This window comes from Seriola aureovittata, chromosome 1 (assembly GCF_021018895.1).
Source record: "Seriola aureovittata isolate HTS-2021-v1 ecotype China chromosome 1, ASM2101889v1, whole genome shotgun sequence".
In the NCBI taxonomy this organism is placed as follows: Eukaryota; Metazoa; Chordata; class Actinopteri; order Carangiformes; family Carangidae; genus Seriola; species Seriola aureovittata.
Window position 1 is genome coordinate 11,967,872 of NC_079364.1, and position 13,256 is coordinate 11,981,127.

The window sequence follows — 13,256 nt, forward strand, 5'->3', positions numbered from 1 at the left end:
GTTTTACCTTTTTGTGCTTTTCTTTCAATAGTGGGGTCCTCCTTGGCATTTGCCCGTGGAGCCCTGCTTGGTTTAGTGTGCTGCATGTGGTATTGGCTGATTGCTCCAGGTTAGCCTGAAGCTCTTTAAATGTCTTGCGTGGTGTTTTTCCACAATCCATACCAACCATCGCAGATTTCTCTCACTGAGTTTCATCTTAGCACTACGTCCTGCAAGTATCTTGACAGTTTTATGTGAAACATTGTGATAACATTACAAGTTGTTCTTTTGTTCAGTGACCTTGGACAAGTGATTTAAATATTACTGTTGTATTTATTTCTTAAACAATACTAAATGATGTACTTAATTCAGGGGTACCAATAATTATAACCAGTACTGTGTGTATCACTTATACTAAATAGTATAAAGGAACACTTTAGTATTCTGTATGAAAGTAGTAGTGGGTGCAAATGCTGGAAATGCTATATTTTGACACTGAAAGCAGCCGGCATGGTGAGTACCAACCATGTATCTCAAAATTCAGTTTTTATTTTTTCAGAAAAACTGAAAAAATTGAGTGTTCCTCTATAGGTTAAGTAAAATTCTCATACTTCATAAGCTACATAAATCATTGACAACCATGTGGCAATAAATGCATTGTCACAAGGATGAAAACAGACCTAACCAAAAGCTGATGTTTTAATATCAGTCGTAAATTGAGCATTCATTGCAACGTGTCACCATGGTGATTCTTATTTGTATAATAGATCATGATCTGCCCTAAGCTGTGTTTGATTTTTCTATTGTTAATAAATTGGCCCCACCAGTGAAAATTGTATTTGAAATTACACCAATTAGAGACAAACTAGGAAAAGATGAAAAATAAAGAGGGAAAAATAAAAAAAACAAATCTGACTCAGTTTAACTAGTGAAAGAAACCCCCCCCCCAGTTCATCATCATACAAAGCAAAAACTTAATCGTGACACTTATGAATTTACAGAGATTTGTTTTGTGATTTGTGAGTTCACATTGCTTCATCTGTATTGTGTGCCTTTTGTTGCTTCGTTGTTTCAGACAAATGAATTTGTGTCATGTTTGGAATCTGCCTTGTAAATGTACGTTGGCAGCTGAATGCAAGACAAGAAAATAAAATCAGTACTAAATATCTGAGATTTGTGTTTCTGAAGTTTGTTTTAGTAAAACCAAAAGTCGGACTTCTATATTTTTGTGTTTACATGAGAAAAATATCTCTGCATCTGCTTTCTCTGTAGTCCATGTCAACAAAACTCGAGGTTTAAATGAATTATAAATATGAAAGATGTTGCCAGCACTTTGAACACATACAGCCCAGCCTGTTCCCGACAGAAAGGCAGACATTTCTGTGCAGTTCAGCCGTCATTTGTGGTGCTTTAGTCTTGTGACAGAAGCCCTCTGTAATCTTTTAAACCACTTTGACATTAGTTCAGATTCGCTGAAAATGAAGGAGATTACAGCCTTGGCTCCTTAAATGCAGAATATATAGGATTTTAAAGAAAATCCCAACTCATCCATTCAACAATGATTTTAAATGTATTGATCCATATTGCAATATAAAAATCATAACAACAAAACATGAAGCTCAGGATGTAGTGGAGGATTTCTCGAACTCAGCTGCTGACTTTTTTTTATTAGAGGAATTTAAACAACTTTTTGCAGTAGATGGTCATCTCTATGTCCTGATCTCATTAAAGTCTATGTATCCAGGGTAGAGTGGGTTCATTTAAGGTGATTGGTGAGTCATAGCTTTCACTCGTATTTCTATTTGTCACCATCAATGTTTCCCAACAACAGGGGAGACCACAGAAAGCTTGATTAATCAAATCTGTACTCTCAGGTCCTGAATTCCCCCCATATGGTGACTTATAGTTGTCACCATATGGTGACAACTATAAGTTGCAGGTCAATGTAGCTACAAAAAAATTAAAATGGCATAACTTAAGGCAACTGGAATTGGTCATCAGTTAAAACGAGAAAGTTTCTAGATACACAAAAAGTCAGTCTGTAAACAAATTCAAACACTGTGTTTTCCCATAAAAATCCCCTTACATCATACACTGATAAAAATATCCTGCTTGATCTACTTAAAAAAATTAAGGCAACTTTTTGCATCAGATTATTATGTAGATCAAGCAAAGCTAGTCTTTGTATATACAACTTAATTTTAGCAATTCTCCCGGCATATTTAATATTTTTTATTTTATAAACTGTCAAAACTGACACTATCCAGTGTAGAAAATATTAATGTGCTCGTACAAGAGAAGCCATAAAGTCACAGAAATTTAAGGGATTTATTGACTTAACGCCATGAACGACAACAATCCATTCACTACATTCATTAATATGCTGCCAAGTAGCTGAAGTGTTGAACACACAAATAAATGGACAAGGCCATCCCCTAGACCCTGTCTGCCAACAGTATGTACTCTGAACAACAACCACAAGTCATCAGGTATAAATATTTAACTTGTATTTAAAAAGATTCTGAAATGCAGTTCAACCAATGCACAACTTGAAGTAAGGTCTTATTTTGAACTATGAATACAATACATCAACATTGTATAAGATCTCCTCCATGAGTCATGTGTTTCTCACTCCTGAACAGTTATGTTCCTAAAAATGCTCTTAAGACCTTAAAACAACAACAGCCCCATATGAAGACCTCGGTGACACTGATTTTTCTGAGCTGACCAGGGCTGAATTTTGTGCCATTAAAAGCACAGAGAACTGATGGAATTCACACTATAATGCAATACATCCCCAAATAAGCAAATACCAACAACAAAATAGATCAGTGTAACCGGAGACAGTGCACTTCGAGACTTCAAGAACCTGAGAAAGTGCATTGGGAGAACCTGGGAAACTGCAGTGTAAACACCATAACTGTAAACATTGACCAGAGGGGGTTACTAAAACCCTCTGCCTTCAACCAAGTCTGTATGGCTTTTAGGAATGTAATCTGACCTTCAGATCATGAACCTTGGAGGACATCCTGTTGTTCACACCCTCCAGCTCTAGGAAGATCTTCTGAAAAACCTCAAAGGTGTATTTCAGTGTCTTAGGGTAGCTTGGTTCCATGGCATAGATAAGACCCATCAGGTAAGTACAAGCATGTGCCACATCAGGATTACCAAAAAGGACCTCTGCTCCCTTGATGTCTATTCCTGTACAGGCTCAACAGTTTGGGCGTGTATTGGTCCAACTTCCTCATTAATGTGGACCGTAATGGCTCCCTCCTCGATCTGTGAGAAAGACCAAGAGTGAGATGGAGAAACATCACAAAATACAGAAAGAAACCAATTAGAAAGAGACAGGGCAAGAGAAAAACTATTTAGCTTGAACTGAATAGTGAGTGCACCCTCCAACAAAGAAGCGCTTGCTATTACACAGGTAATCAGATAGAAAACTGCTGAAAAGTCAAAAGTCAAAGAAACCAAAATTTGTGACACAGAGAAACCACAGGAGGAAACCTAAATATACAAAAAAAATATTGGGCCAATGAGGTCAGTATGCCAGATTAGCTTTGGACACACACGACCATATGTATGATGCCCTCGAGGCTTACACCTGGCGGGATAGCTACTTAGCCAGGCACCACAGTTAGCTTCAATTCAGTTTAGCTTCAGCACCTAATTTATAGCCCCGTGCCAACCTTATCTGCAATTTAAAACACAGTCCTTGGTTTATAACATGGTTTATAACACCGTGTTAACATACATAACAACATAACACAACAACAAGATATATTCATGCTAAGATACAAACTTTATTTTGTAATGTTAATATCACAGGTTTAATTAAGCTACATTTATTTTTTTTTTCCAGTGTAAACTGTCAGTCAAGTACATTTTATTTAACCCACAATCCATCACATGTAGAAAAAATCCCCCCAAAAAAACACTTGCAACAAGAAAACATAGTTCACCTGAAAAATAATTACTTAAATATTATATATAATAAATATAATATAATTAATAAATAGTTCATATGATAGATAGTTCTCTCACAGATGTGAATATGTGGATATAGGATATATTAAGACTAAGTGCCTTTGGGAAAAGTGGGAAAAATAACTTCTGATTATTTTACACGTTTTTTTGTTGTTTTTGTTTTAAAGGCGGTGGGAGTATAAATACAATCTCTACCATTACCACCAAAGAAATAAGGGGTTTTATTGGTGTTGATTTTTAAAATTTCAGTTAATGTAGAGGAATGTACATGGGGGGGGGGGGGGGGGGATGCCGACCAGCCCCGGTCTCCTGTACGCATGAGCCTGTGTATGGGCGGACCGGTCAGTCAGCTGATGACTAAATACTCCACACAATCTCTGTCCTCAATACACGGATTTCGTCACACGAATGATTTCCTAGCCAATTACGCACAATGTGGAAGATTTCATACAACTGCAGGAGGAAGAGCGGCAACTTGGTGGGATCTCACTCAGGAATGTGTCGTCTGCGCGCACCTGGGGCCACTGGAGACATGCGGAGGCAACAGATTTTAACCTGTTTTCACTCTGTTTTATGATACTGAGCCGTCGTGTACCTGCCTGTGATGGGGAGAAGCGCATGGAGCTGCGGTGCCGTGATCCTGCTGGCCATGATTTGCTGGTGTCGTGCCGCCACTCTGGAGTCCATCCACTGGACGAGTTCCAATGCAAAGTAGGTGGATGCTTCAGTTTCACACTCGTTGGATGCAACTTTCTGCTGCTGCTTTGTGCATGTGGTGTGACCTAACTCATTGATTCAACGTGAAACAGAAGAGAAGCAAACCATTCGCTGCAAATCAAGAGCTACAGTGTTGATATGTGAAGTAATTAGTCGCAGACCACAGAAAATGAGTTAATAACAATTTTGATAAGGGATTAATCGTTTAAATTTATGAAGCAAAACTGCCACTGTTTTCAGCTTCTCCAGTGAATGGATTTGTTCCTTTTCTCTGTTCTGTATCATTGTAAATGATTAAACTGTATTTTCCCCATTAACTGATCAATTATTTTATCAATAGAATGTTAGACACTATGAAAAATACTCCTCATATATTCCTAAAGCCCAGGGTGCTGTGCACAGTTTGCTTGATTTGTCCCATCTCCAGTGCAAAACCCAAAGATATTCAGTTTACTATCACATGAACAAAGGACACCAGCAGTGAGAAGCTGAAACTGGAGATTTTCTTTTTTGCTTGAAAAATGACTGTCATTCAGTGATCAGAATAGTTACGGTTTAATTTTCTGTTGTTCCAGTAAATTGATTGGATAACTTATCTTTTCAGCTTTAAAATTGAATATCTTTGGGTTTTGTCCTCACACAAAAACAGCAATCTGTGTGAGCTTTTTTTTTTTTTACTTGTGATGGGCATGTTTCAATGATTTTTAATTCTTTATTCATTGGATACTGCCAGGAGGTATTAGAGCCTTCAAAACTCAAAGATCTTGTTGAAAACTTAAAAATGTTGTCTCTTTGTGCAAGCAGAGCATTTAATAATGATGTTTCAGTGTGTACTGTTTAATAGGCCATTTGCTATTAGATTTATTTCATTATGTCTTTGCACTGTCACCCTCTTGCATACAGGTTTACTCCAGGTCAGGGTCTGATCCTGTATCCTCAGATAGGGGACAAGATGGACATTGTGTGTCCCCGGGCAGACGCTTCCTCGGGGGGGAGCGAGGAGTTCTACAGAGTGTACCTGGTCTCCCGAAGTCAGATAGAGAGCTGCACCATCGATAAGACGGATACACCCCTGCTGAACTGTGACAAGCCTCACCGGGATGTCAAGTTCACGTTCAAGTTTCAGGAGTTCAGCCCCAACCTGTGGGGTCTGGAGTTTCTCAAGGGGAGGGACTATTATATCACCTGTGAGTTAGTCTAGATAATACCTGCCACACCTGTCACCTGTTGTTTTTCATCTTACAATCAGTTGAACAGAGACACGGGCTGCTTGTTGCTACAGGTGGAACATTATTTGAATCAATGCTAACAACTGTTTCTTTTTTTTTCTCCTGGGGAGAAGAGGAGGCCATCGTCCTTGGCTCCCTCTCAATTTGTCAGTTTGCGTGAGAATCAAAAAAATGTGGCCTCGTTATTGGACCGCTGTCGGTTAAACCAGCATCTTAGTGGCAAGTGATGCATGAGATAGAGAGCAAGTCTGACCATGTAGCCTCATCCACCTCGCCACGCTCTGACAGCACACACTTCGCTCTGGAAGGCCAGTGTGATTCCAAGGGCTTACATGCCCCAAATCACACAAGGCTTTTACAGCATCAGGCAGATTTGATGGGAGCTTTCATGGCAACGTGGCTTGTTGCCTGCGAGATGTTGTTATCTGACCTAAATGCTGCTAACAACTCGATGTGTGTATGTATGTGTATGTGTGTGTGTGTGTGTGTGTGTGTGTGTGTGTGTGTGTGCGTGTGAAGGGGGATTGACAGGGGTGAAGCAGAGTTCTTGGTGTGTGTGTGTGTGTTTATGTGTTTTTGAAGATGTTGGTATTTTTAGTTATTGCTATGTAGGTTATGTCTTTAAAAGGCTTGCTACTAAATGAATACATTTATTTTTATTTATTCATTTTGCCCACCACCACCTAAAGCTGAAATTAAGTCGATTCATCGGTCAGTCGATTCAAAAAGAAAATTACATTCAGCTGGCTGATCCTGGTCCTGCAATAAATCCTTCATGAAGGTTATAATGTTTTTATTGAGACTGTTTTAGAGAGCTGTTGATTGTGTTCATTTTTGAGGCTATAGTTTGCGGTGCTGTTGAACTGTATTAATGTAATCAGTTTCATCAAAAATTGAACATTTTAACCTTCATGATTTATTGCAGGACTGTTATATTAGACTGCCTTAGTTTCAGCTAGATGTGCACTGATAATCGATTAATCATAAGTTATTTATGAAGGAAAATTTGCAACAATCTCTGGCTCAATAAGGGTTTTATGAGGATATTCTTAGTCTTATGTGATAGTAAAGCAAATATGTTTGGGTTTTGGACTGTTGGTCAGAAAACACAAGTAATATGTTGAAGATGTCACATTGGGCACTGGGAACTTTTGATGGGCATTTTTAGCTGTTTATTATTATTCAGAATTATTATTAGGTGCAACCTTAGTTGCATGTTTTGTTTTTATGTGTAATTATCAATATATTATTTGTAACATCATAATTTGTGCTATGTGTGTCTGCATCTTCATGCGCAAGTGATGCAACATGCAGCAACTTAAACAGTCTTCAAAGAAATCATAATGAAACTATGTGTTGATAATCTTGCATTCGCGTAATTGCGTGAAATACAAACTTAATGTTTGCCTACTCTCTCTGTATATCAGCCACTTCTACAGGGGCTCTGCAAGGTCTGGATAACACCAATGGAGGGGTGTGCAGAACTAAATCCATGAAGCTGGTGCTGAGAGTCGGCCAAAGTGAGTAATTTGTCTGTGTATGTGTGTGTGTGCCAGCATGTGTATAAGGCTTGGGGTGTGAGTGCAAGACAGACACAGCTGTCTGACAAACAGTGCTAAAGGAACAACTGCAACAATAGTTTCATTCTCGTCATTATATGTGTAATGCAATAATGTCGCCTCTCTGGAATTACTAAGTGGTCAGATAATCTCGATCATCCATTCATTCTCTTGAAGAGAGATTGCCATCGTGAATTATCTCAAATCCCTAATTCAAACCACTGGCAGCTTAAGGCCATCAGTATTATCTTGCATGCCATCGTTTGGACTGGTTATTGCAGTCAAAAGTATTTTTTTTCTTTTTTTTTTTTGTATTAACATCAGAATAGCCAATGGTCCTTTTTTTTTTTCTTATCTTTTTGTGCACTTATCACATACATTGAAATTTAATAAAGCAGATTCAGAGCATATCCACTGCCATTACTTTAAAAGAGGAGAAATCTCTCTATAATACAATATTCACACAGAAACAAATTGAACTATTTTATCTTATAAACCATCAAAACAATATAATAACAGTGTTATTTATCTATGTATAAGGTAAGTGACTGTATACATGAAGAAACAAGGGTTAATAGTGTACTTGTTTATACATGTGATGTATTTTGGTGTGTTATTGAACTCCACATGATCAGAGAAATCGACAGATGCTGCATTTCTGTGTATGTTGCTGAAATGTTAAAAGCTAAATGTGTTAAAGCCTCAAAATACAATTTTCTGCCCTCAGAAATGTGAAGTATTATTCATATAAATTATTCAAGGGAGTTAGAGATGAAAAATCAGCATTTTGTGTGTTTCTCAACTGATCATAACTGGAAATATGGGGCTGTTTTTCCGCTGTGTTTACAAGCACTACTGGTGTAAACAGCAACAGAAAACATTAATAACTCAGATTTAGTTGTAATCTCTTGTTAAGGTCTGCATATATTAAAAGTGCTGTCAGTCGTTGCTGTTTCCAGTCTTGTGTTTAGATCTTCAGGATTGCAGTGACCCGTCTGTTTGGATTGTGCCTTTAGAACTGAAAGTGTAGGGAGCAAAATTTAAATGAACATCAGTGGTAAATGAATGTTAATGCAGTGAAACAAAATTTAAACTTGTGGGCTGGCTAACAGTGAAACATACAAAAATGTTGTTTACTGTATGTTGTCCTCATAAATCTATAAATGAAATGAATACATAAAATTATTCTAAATGAAATTTCATTTTACTTTACTCAAAGGCCATAGTATGTTCATCTTGCAGTACAATTCCTGGTTGTATTTGTTTGGGGAAAACTGCCTGTTTTTTTTGCTGGCCTCCATATTTTCCTTCAAACTGACATCTTTCTCTACTTAAAGACACGCTCCAGGGATTTGGTGTTGCACTCCCATAAAGCTGAGGGACTTGTGAGAGACTGAAAAAGCAGAGGTGGAAGAAGTATTCAGATCCTTTATTTAAGTAAAAGTACCAATACAGTTATATAAAAATATTCCGTAAAAGTAAAAGTCCTACTCGAGGAATCCAACTTAAGTAAAAATACAGAAGCATTAATAGCAAAATGTCCTTAAACTGTCAAAGTAAAAGTATTCTCTTTGTCCCTGACGCGGATAAATGATCATATATGACATTATTAGATTAAAGCTGATGCATCAGTATGGAAACATCAATTTACTGTTTTAGCTGGTCGTGTTGCACCATGGTGGTCATGGTGCTTTGTATTCAGTTAATTAGTTTAGTCCTGTGGTTCTAAACCTGGGGGTCCTCCCCTCCGAGGGGTCACAAGATAAATCTGAGACGTTATGAGATGATTAAGGGAGTAGGGGAAAAGGAAAAAACAAATCTGTTTCCATTCTTTGGACTTTGGATGAAATTTGGCTTTGTTTTGTGAAAGACTGAATAATTAAAAATTAAACCACTGGTTTAATTTCCAACAATGTGTTGTATTTTGTACACTTGTTGTATCTTGTAAAATCTTAATTTGAATCTAAATTTGAAAGTAACTATAGGTATAGCTGTTAAATACGTGTAGTTATGTAAAAAGTACAGTAATTTCCTTCTGAAATGTTTTAGTTTAAAGTAAAATAAAATGTAAAAAATACTCAAGTAAAGTACTGATTTCTTTAGTATGGTATTTGAATAAATGTATTTAGTTACAGCAGCAGTTGCATCAGTTTGAGAAATCCTTTTAGTCCCTACTGGGGTAAATCTCCAAGAATGCTGGATCCTATACATTTCCCATAGAGGAATTAATTCATACCTTTCATTAAATCCTCCCTGCATGGTAAATTCCATAAATGTATAAGGGTATATGCGCACATCATATTATTCATGATTTGTCACTTGATGTAATTTTCTCAGACCTGACAACACTCCTCCATATTTACAATCAGTCCAGAAAGAAAGAAGCTCATCTTGCTTTGATTCTGAGAAACTGACTCAAACATTATTTATTCAACATTGTATTTTCAACAGGAAAATTTTGTCATGACATGATCCCATGGCCTACACCACAATGACAAATGAAAATGAGACGTGAGGAAGGGTCCTAGAAGCCATATGTTGTGATTTTACTTATGTCAGCTGCTCAACTGTCCGGCTTTATATTCCAGGCTCCTCAGACCCACCTTCAACACTCCAGGAGTCCCCCACCAGATTCCCACCCTCACGACCAAAGCCCAAGGCCAAGGACACCTCTGCAAAAGAAAATGGTATAAAAAAAACTGATATGGTTCCTAGTGAAGGTGTAAGTCTTTAGTAACAGGTCACAAATACATACGTTCATATTTAAAAAATATGTTCATAAAGAAATGGGGCTTTGTAGTTTTTAGCAGTTGTTCGGCAAAAGGGAATAAATGTTGCATTAGTTAAGGATTGTTTTCAGCCATGAATTTGGTTCATGGGTGAGTATTTACAGCAGCAGGACGGTGTACATGTATGTGGGATCTACTTAAATTAAACTGCATCCCATCGTAATGAAAGAGCATGTGCAGTGATGTGGCTCACTGATATGTTTTTGATCGGTGGCAGAGAGGAATATGGTTTATCATGCTTTGGCTGCTCTGACAATACTTGTCAGAAGGATCAATTAATTGTTGGTTTAAAGTTTTCATGGGATTTGCTCTATGTCTATGTAATTTGATGTAAACAGGCACCAACATGCAAAAACACTAATATAAGCCCTTAAGGAGGAATATACCTAAATTTCCCACAGACTCACTGAGATGCTCCACAAAATGAAATATTTTGACCTTCCTGTTCCATCTAATGCGTCTCATGGATCTGCAAACAGACACATTTCAATAGAAATGAAAAACAGTATCCACGCAAGGATCAAAAAGCATTCTCTTTACTATTTGGATTTATCAATTCCTCCGTATTCTAGTTTATATACAAAGCTTCAGTGACCATGGCTCACTGGCTCACTCAGTGATAGAAGACGGCACCAGGCTTTTTATCAGTGTGACACTAAAGATTACAGCATATTCTCCAGTGTCCAGCTTTGACAGAGGTTTTTCATGTTTACACATACTGATCGGTCCTGTACCAGGGCATAAACTGAGTGAAACTGTTTTTAAATCCTTGCGTTGCATGTCCTTGTTTACTCTTTCATCTCAGTTTCTCCTTCCTTTTTTTTTTTTTTTGCCTGGCCTCTCCTCTGTCTCTGTTTGACAGCCGCGGGATCAGAAACAGGACAAACAAACCCCAGCGGCGGCTCTGAGTCAGGACTGTTCATGTGGGTTTTCTCCGGCTGTGCGATCCTCCTTCTGGTCATCATAGTTCTGCTGGCCCTGCTGTGGAGGTACCATCACCGTCACTGTGTCCCTGAGAGCCAGCAGTCAGCCTCCGTGTCCCTCAACACTTTGGCTGTGCCGAAGCGAGACAGCATCAGCAGCGACAACAACGGCTCGGACCGCAGTGATGTTGTCTTTCCTCTGCGATCTTCTGACAGCATGGTGTGCCGTCACTACGAGCGCGTGAGCACCGACTATGGGCCCCCCGTGTACATAGTTCAGGAGATAACACCGCAGACTCCCACCAACATCTACTACAAAGTCTAGTGTTTGCTGCTCTAATGTCAGTCTTTGACTAATATGTTGATAATAAATTTCAGCCCTTGTGGACACACTCTCACAGGCTGTAATCTATTACACAATGCTCCCATGGCTACAGTTGTAAAGTTTGTAGCGTGTGAAGAAATGTGGGGAGTTTCTCCGAGAGCGGTGTTGCACTGACCGTCGACGGACAAATGTCAGTCTTATACTTGCTCTGGTCACACTGCACCAAGTGCACAAAAAGCTGTTGTACCACTTTGTTTTCTTAGTGAAGAGACAATCAGAGAGAAAACTGGTGTGTCATAACACGTCATTCAGTAGTTGTGTTCGGTTAGTTTTTTGTGAGATACGTGCGGAAGTGTTCAGCAAATACCAATTTGTTCTGGTTTTTACAAAGAGATCAGTTGTGTCTCTCTGCCACTGAATGTGGCGGCTTCAGATGTACAGTATATGTGTATTTTATTTAATTTATTGATAACTCGTTGACAAAGATTGATATTGAACTCCTGCACACTAAATTTGCGGGCGCTTGAATATAGATTTTTCATAACCGAAGTGTGTAAACTTTGTTTGAAATGCTGTTCAGTGAAATGAAAATCATGATTCTGTGGCGTTTATTAAAGTAAAAACAATTTCAAGGGATTCTGTACTCATCTTTTTATTTCGTGTCAACCTCAATTTAAACATCGATAATCATTTTTAAACATTTTTTAACATACTGCACTATAGCCAGGGACTACAAAAATCTTCTTTTGAAATTTAATTATTACTCAACACAGGAATGGTTTTGTTATTGGTTACAGTTTAAAAAATTGGACAATTTGTCAGTAGTCTCATTTTTACTGTCACCGTGACACACAGGCTGAAAAGGAATGGAAAACAATGGAGAAGTGAAAGTTTGAACCAGAATAAATGCAAATAAATCACAGCGCACTCCCTCAATACTCCTTGTAGTTACAAAATTACTAAGCAGCACATGATGACTTAAAGCGGTAAGTCACAGCAGCACCACTATTTGCATACGGCTGTTATTAAAATCCTCGTGGTCCTATTCAGCATTTATAGCCAGTGTATTATATTGAAAGGACTTTCAGACATTTCAGCTGTGGTTGATGTGGAACTATTTTAAAACTAAAAACCATTTATTTTCTGAATGATTTTTGGAGGTTGAAGGCATAAAATTAGGCCCTGCCCAGAGGAGCATGTCTCTTCATTACACTTCTAATGGTGCTCCTGGGATAGTGACTGTCATTCTGCAGCTTAGAGCAGCATGATGAGTTTCTCACTCTGTCTTATTAGGTTGAATGGACAAACAAATGACATCACGCAAAATACAGTTTGATATAGTTTATTGGAAAGTTTGTAACCTCTCTGTGTAAGAGTCTTTAGTGTCTTAATAGTAATCTTGCACATAGCAGGACACAAGATACAAAAAGGAGGCTTTTTATTTCTTACAATTTCCCCTGAACTTCTCACTCGGCTGCACTGTAATATTTGCTGTAATCTCCCTATAGAAAAAAATTTCTGTGAAGGTGAAGAAAATACATTTTAACATGAAACCACTTAGCATTTAATTGTCTCACAGTCTCTCTTGTGGCGCTGTACACAGCATCCATGGGTGAACATGTTTCATGCTCCTTCGGCCACATCATGCAACACATTTTCAACCTGTCAGCTTCCATGAGCTTCCTCTCCACCAGGGACACTGTTGCCTCTGAATGCAAGAAGCCAGCCTAGAGGATGTGGAGGACATG

General features: G+C 38.2%; 1 protein-coding gene across 2 annotated transcripts; it reads left to right on the top strand.

The window, feature by feature from the left end:
• The first annotated feature begins 4,330 nt into the window (after positions 1–4,330).
• Positions 4,331–12,144, top strand: LOC130176926 (ephrin-B2a-like). Of its 2 annotated transcripts, none has more exons than XM_056388396.1 (5): positions 4,331–4,677; positions 5,587–5,870; positions 7,340–7,432; positions 10,060–10,158; positions 11,066–12,144. In XM_056388396.1, the coding sequence occupies exons 1-5, from the start codon at positions 4,571–4,573 to the stop codon at positions 11,506–11,508; spliced, it is 1,026 nt and encodes a 341-aa protein (XP_056244371.1). In that variant the 5' UTR covers positions 4,331–4,570; the 3' UTR covers positions 11,509–12,144. The 2 variants fall into 2 exon arrangements, with proteins under 2 accessions (XP_056244371.1, XP_056244412.1); XM_056388437.1 differs by having other exon boundaries at positions 4,332–4,677; positions 11,123–12,144.
• Positions 12,145–13,256: the final 1,112 nt, after the last annotated feature.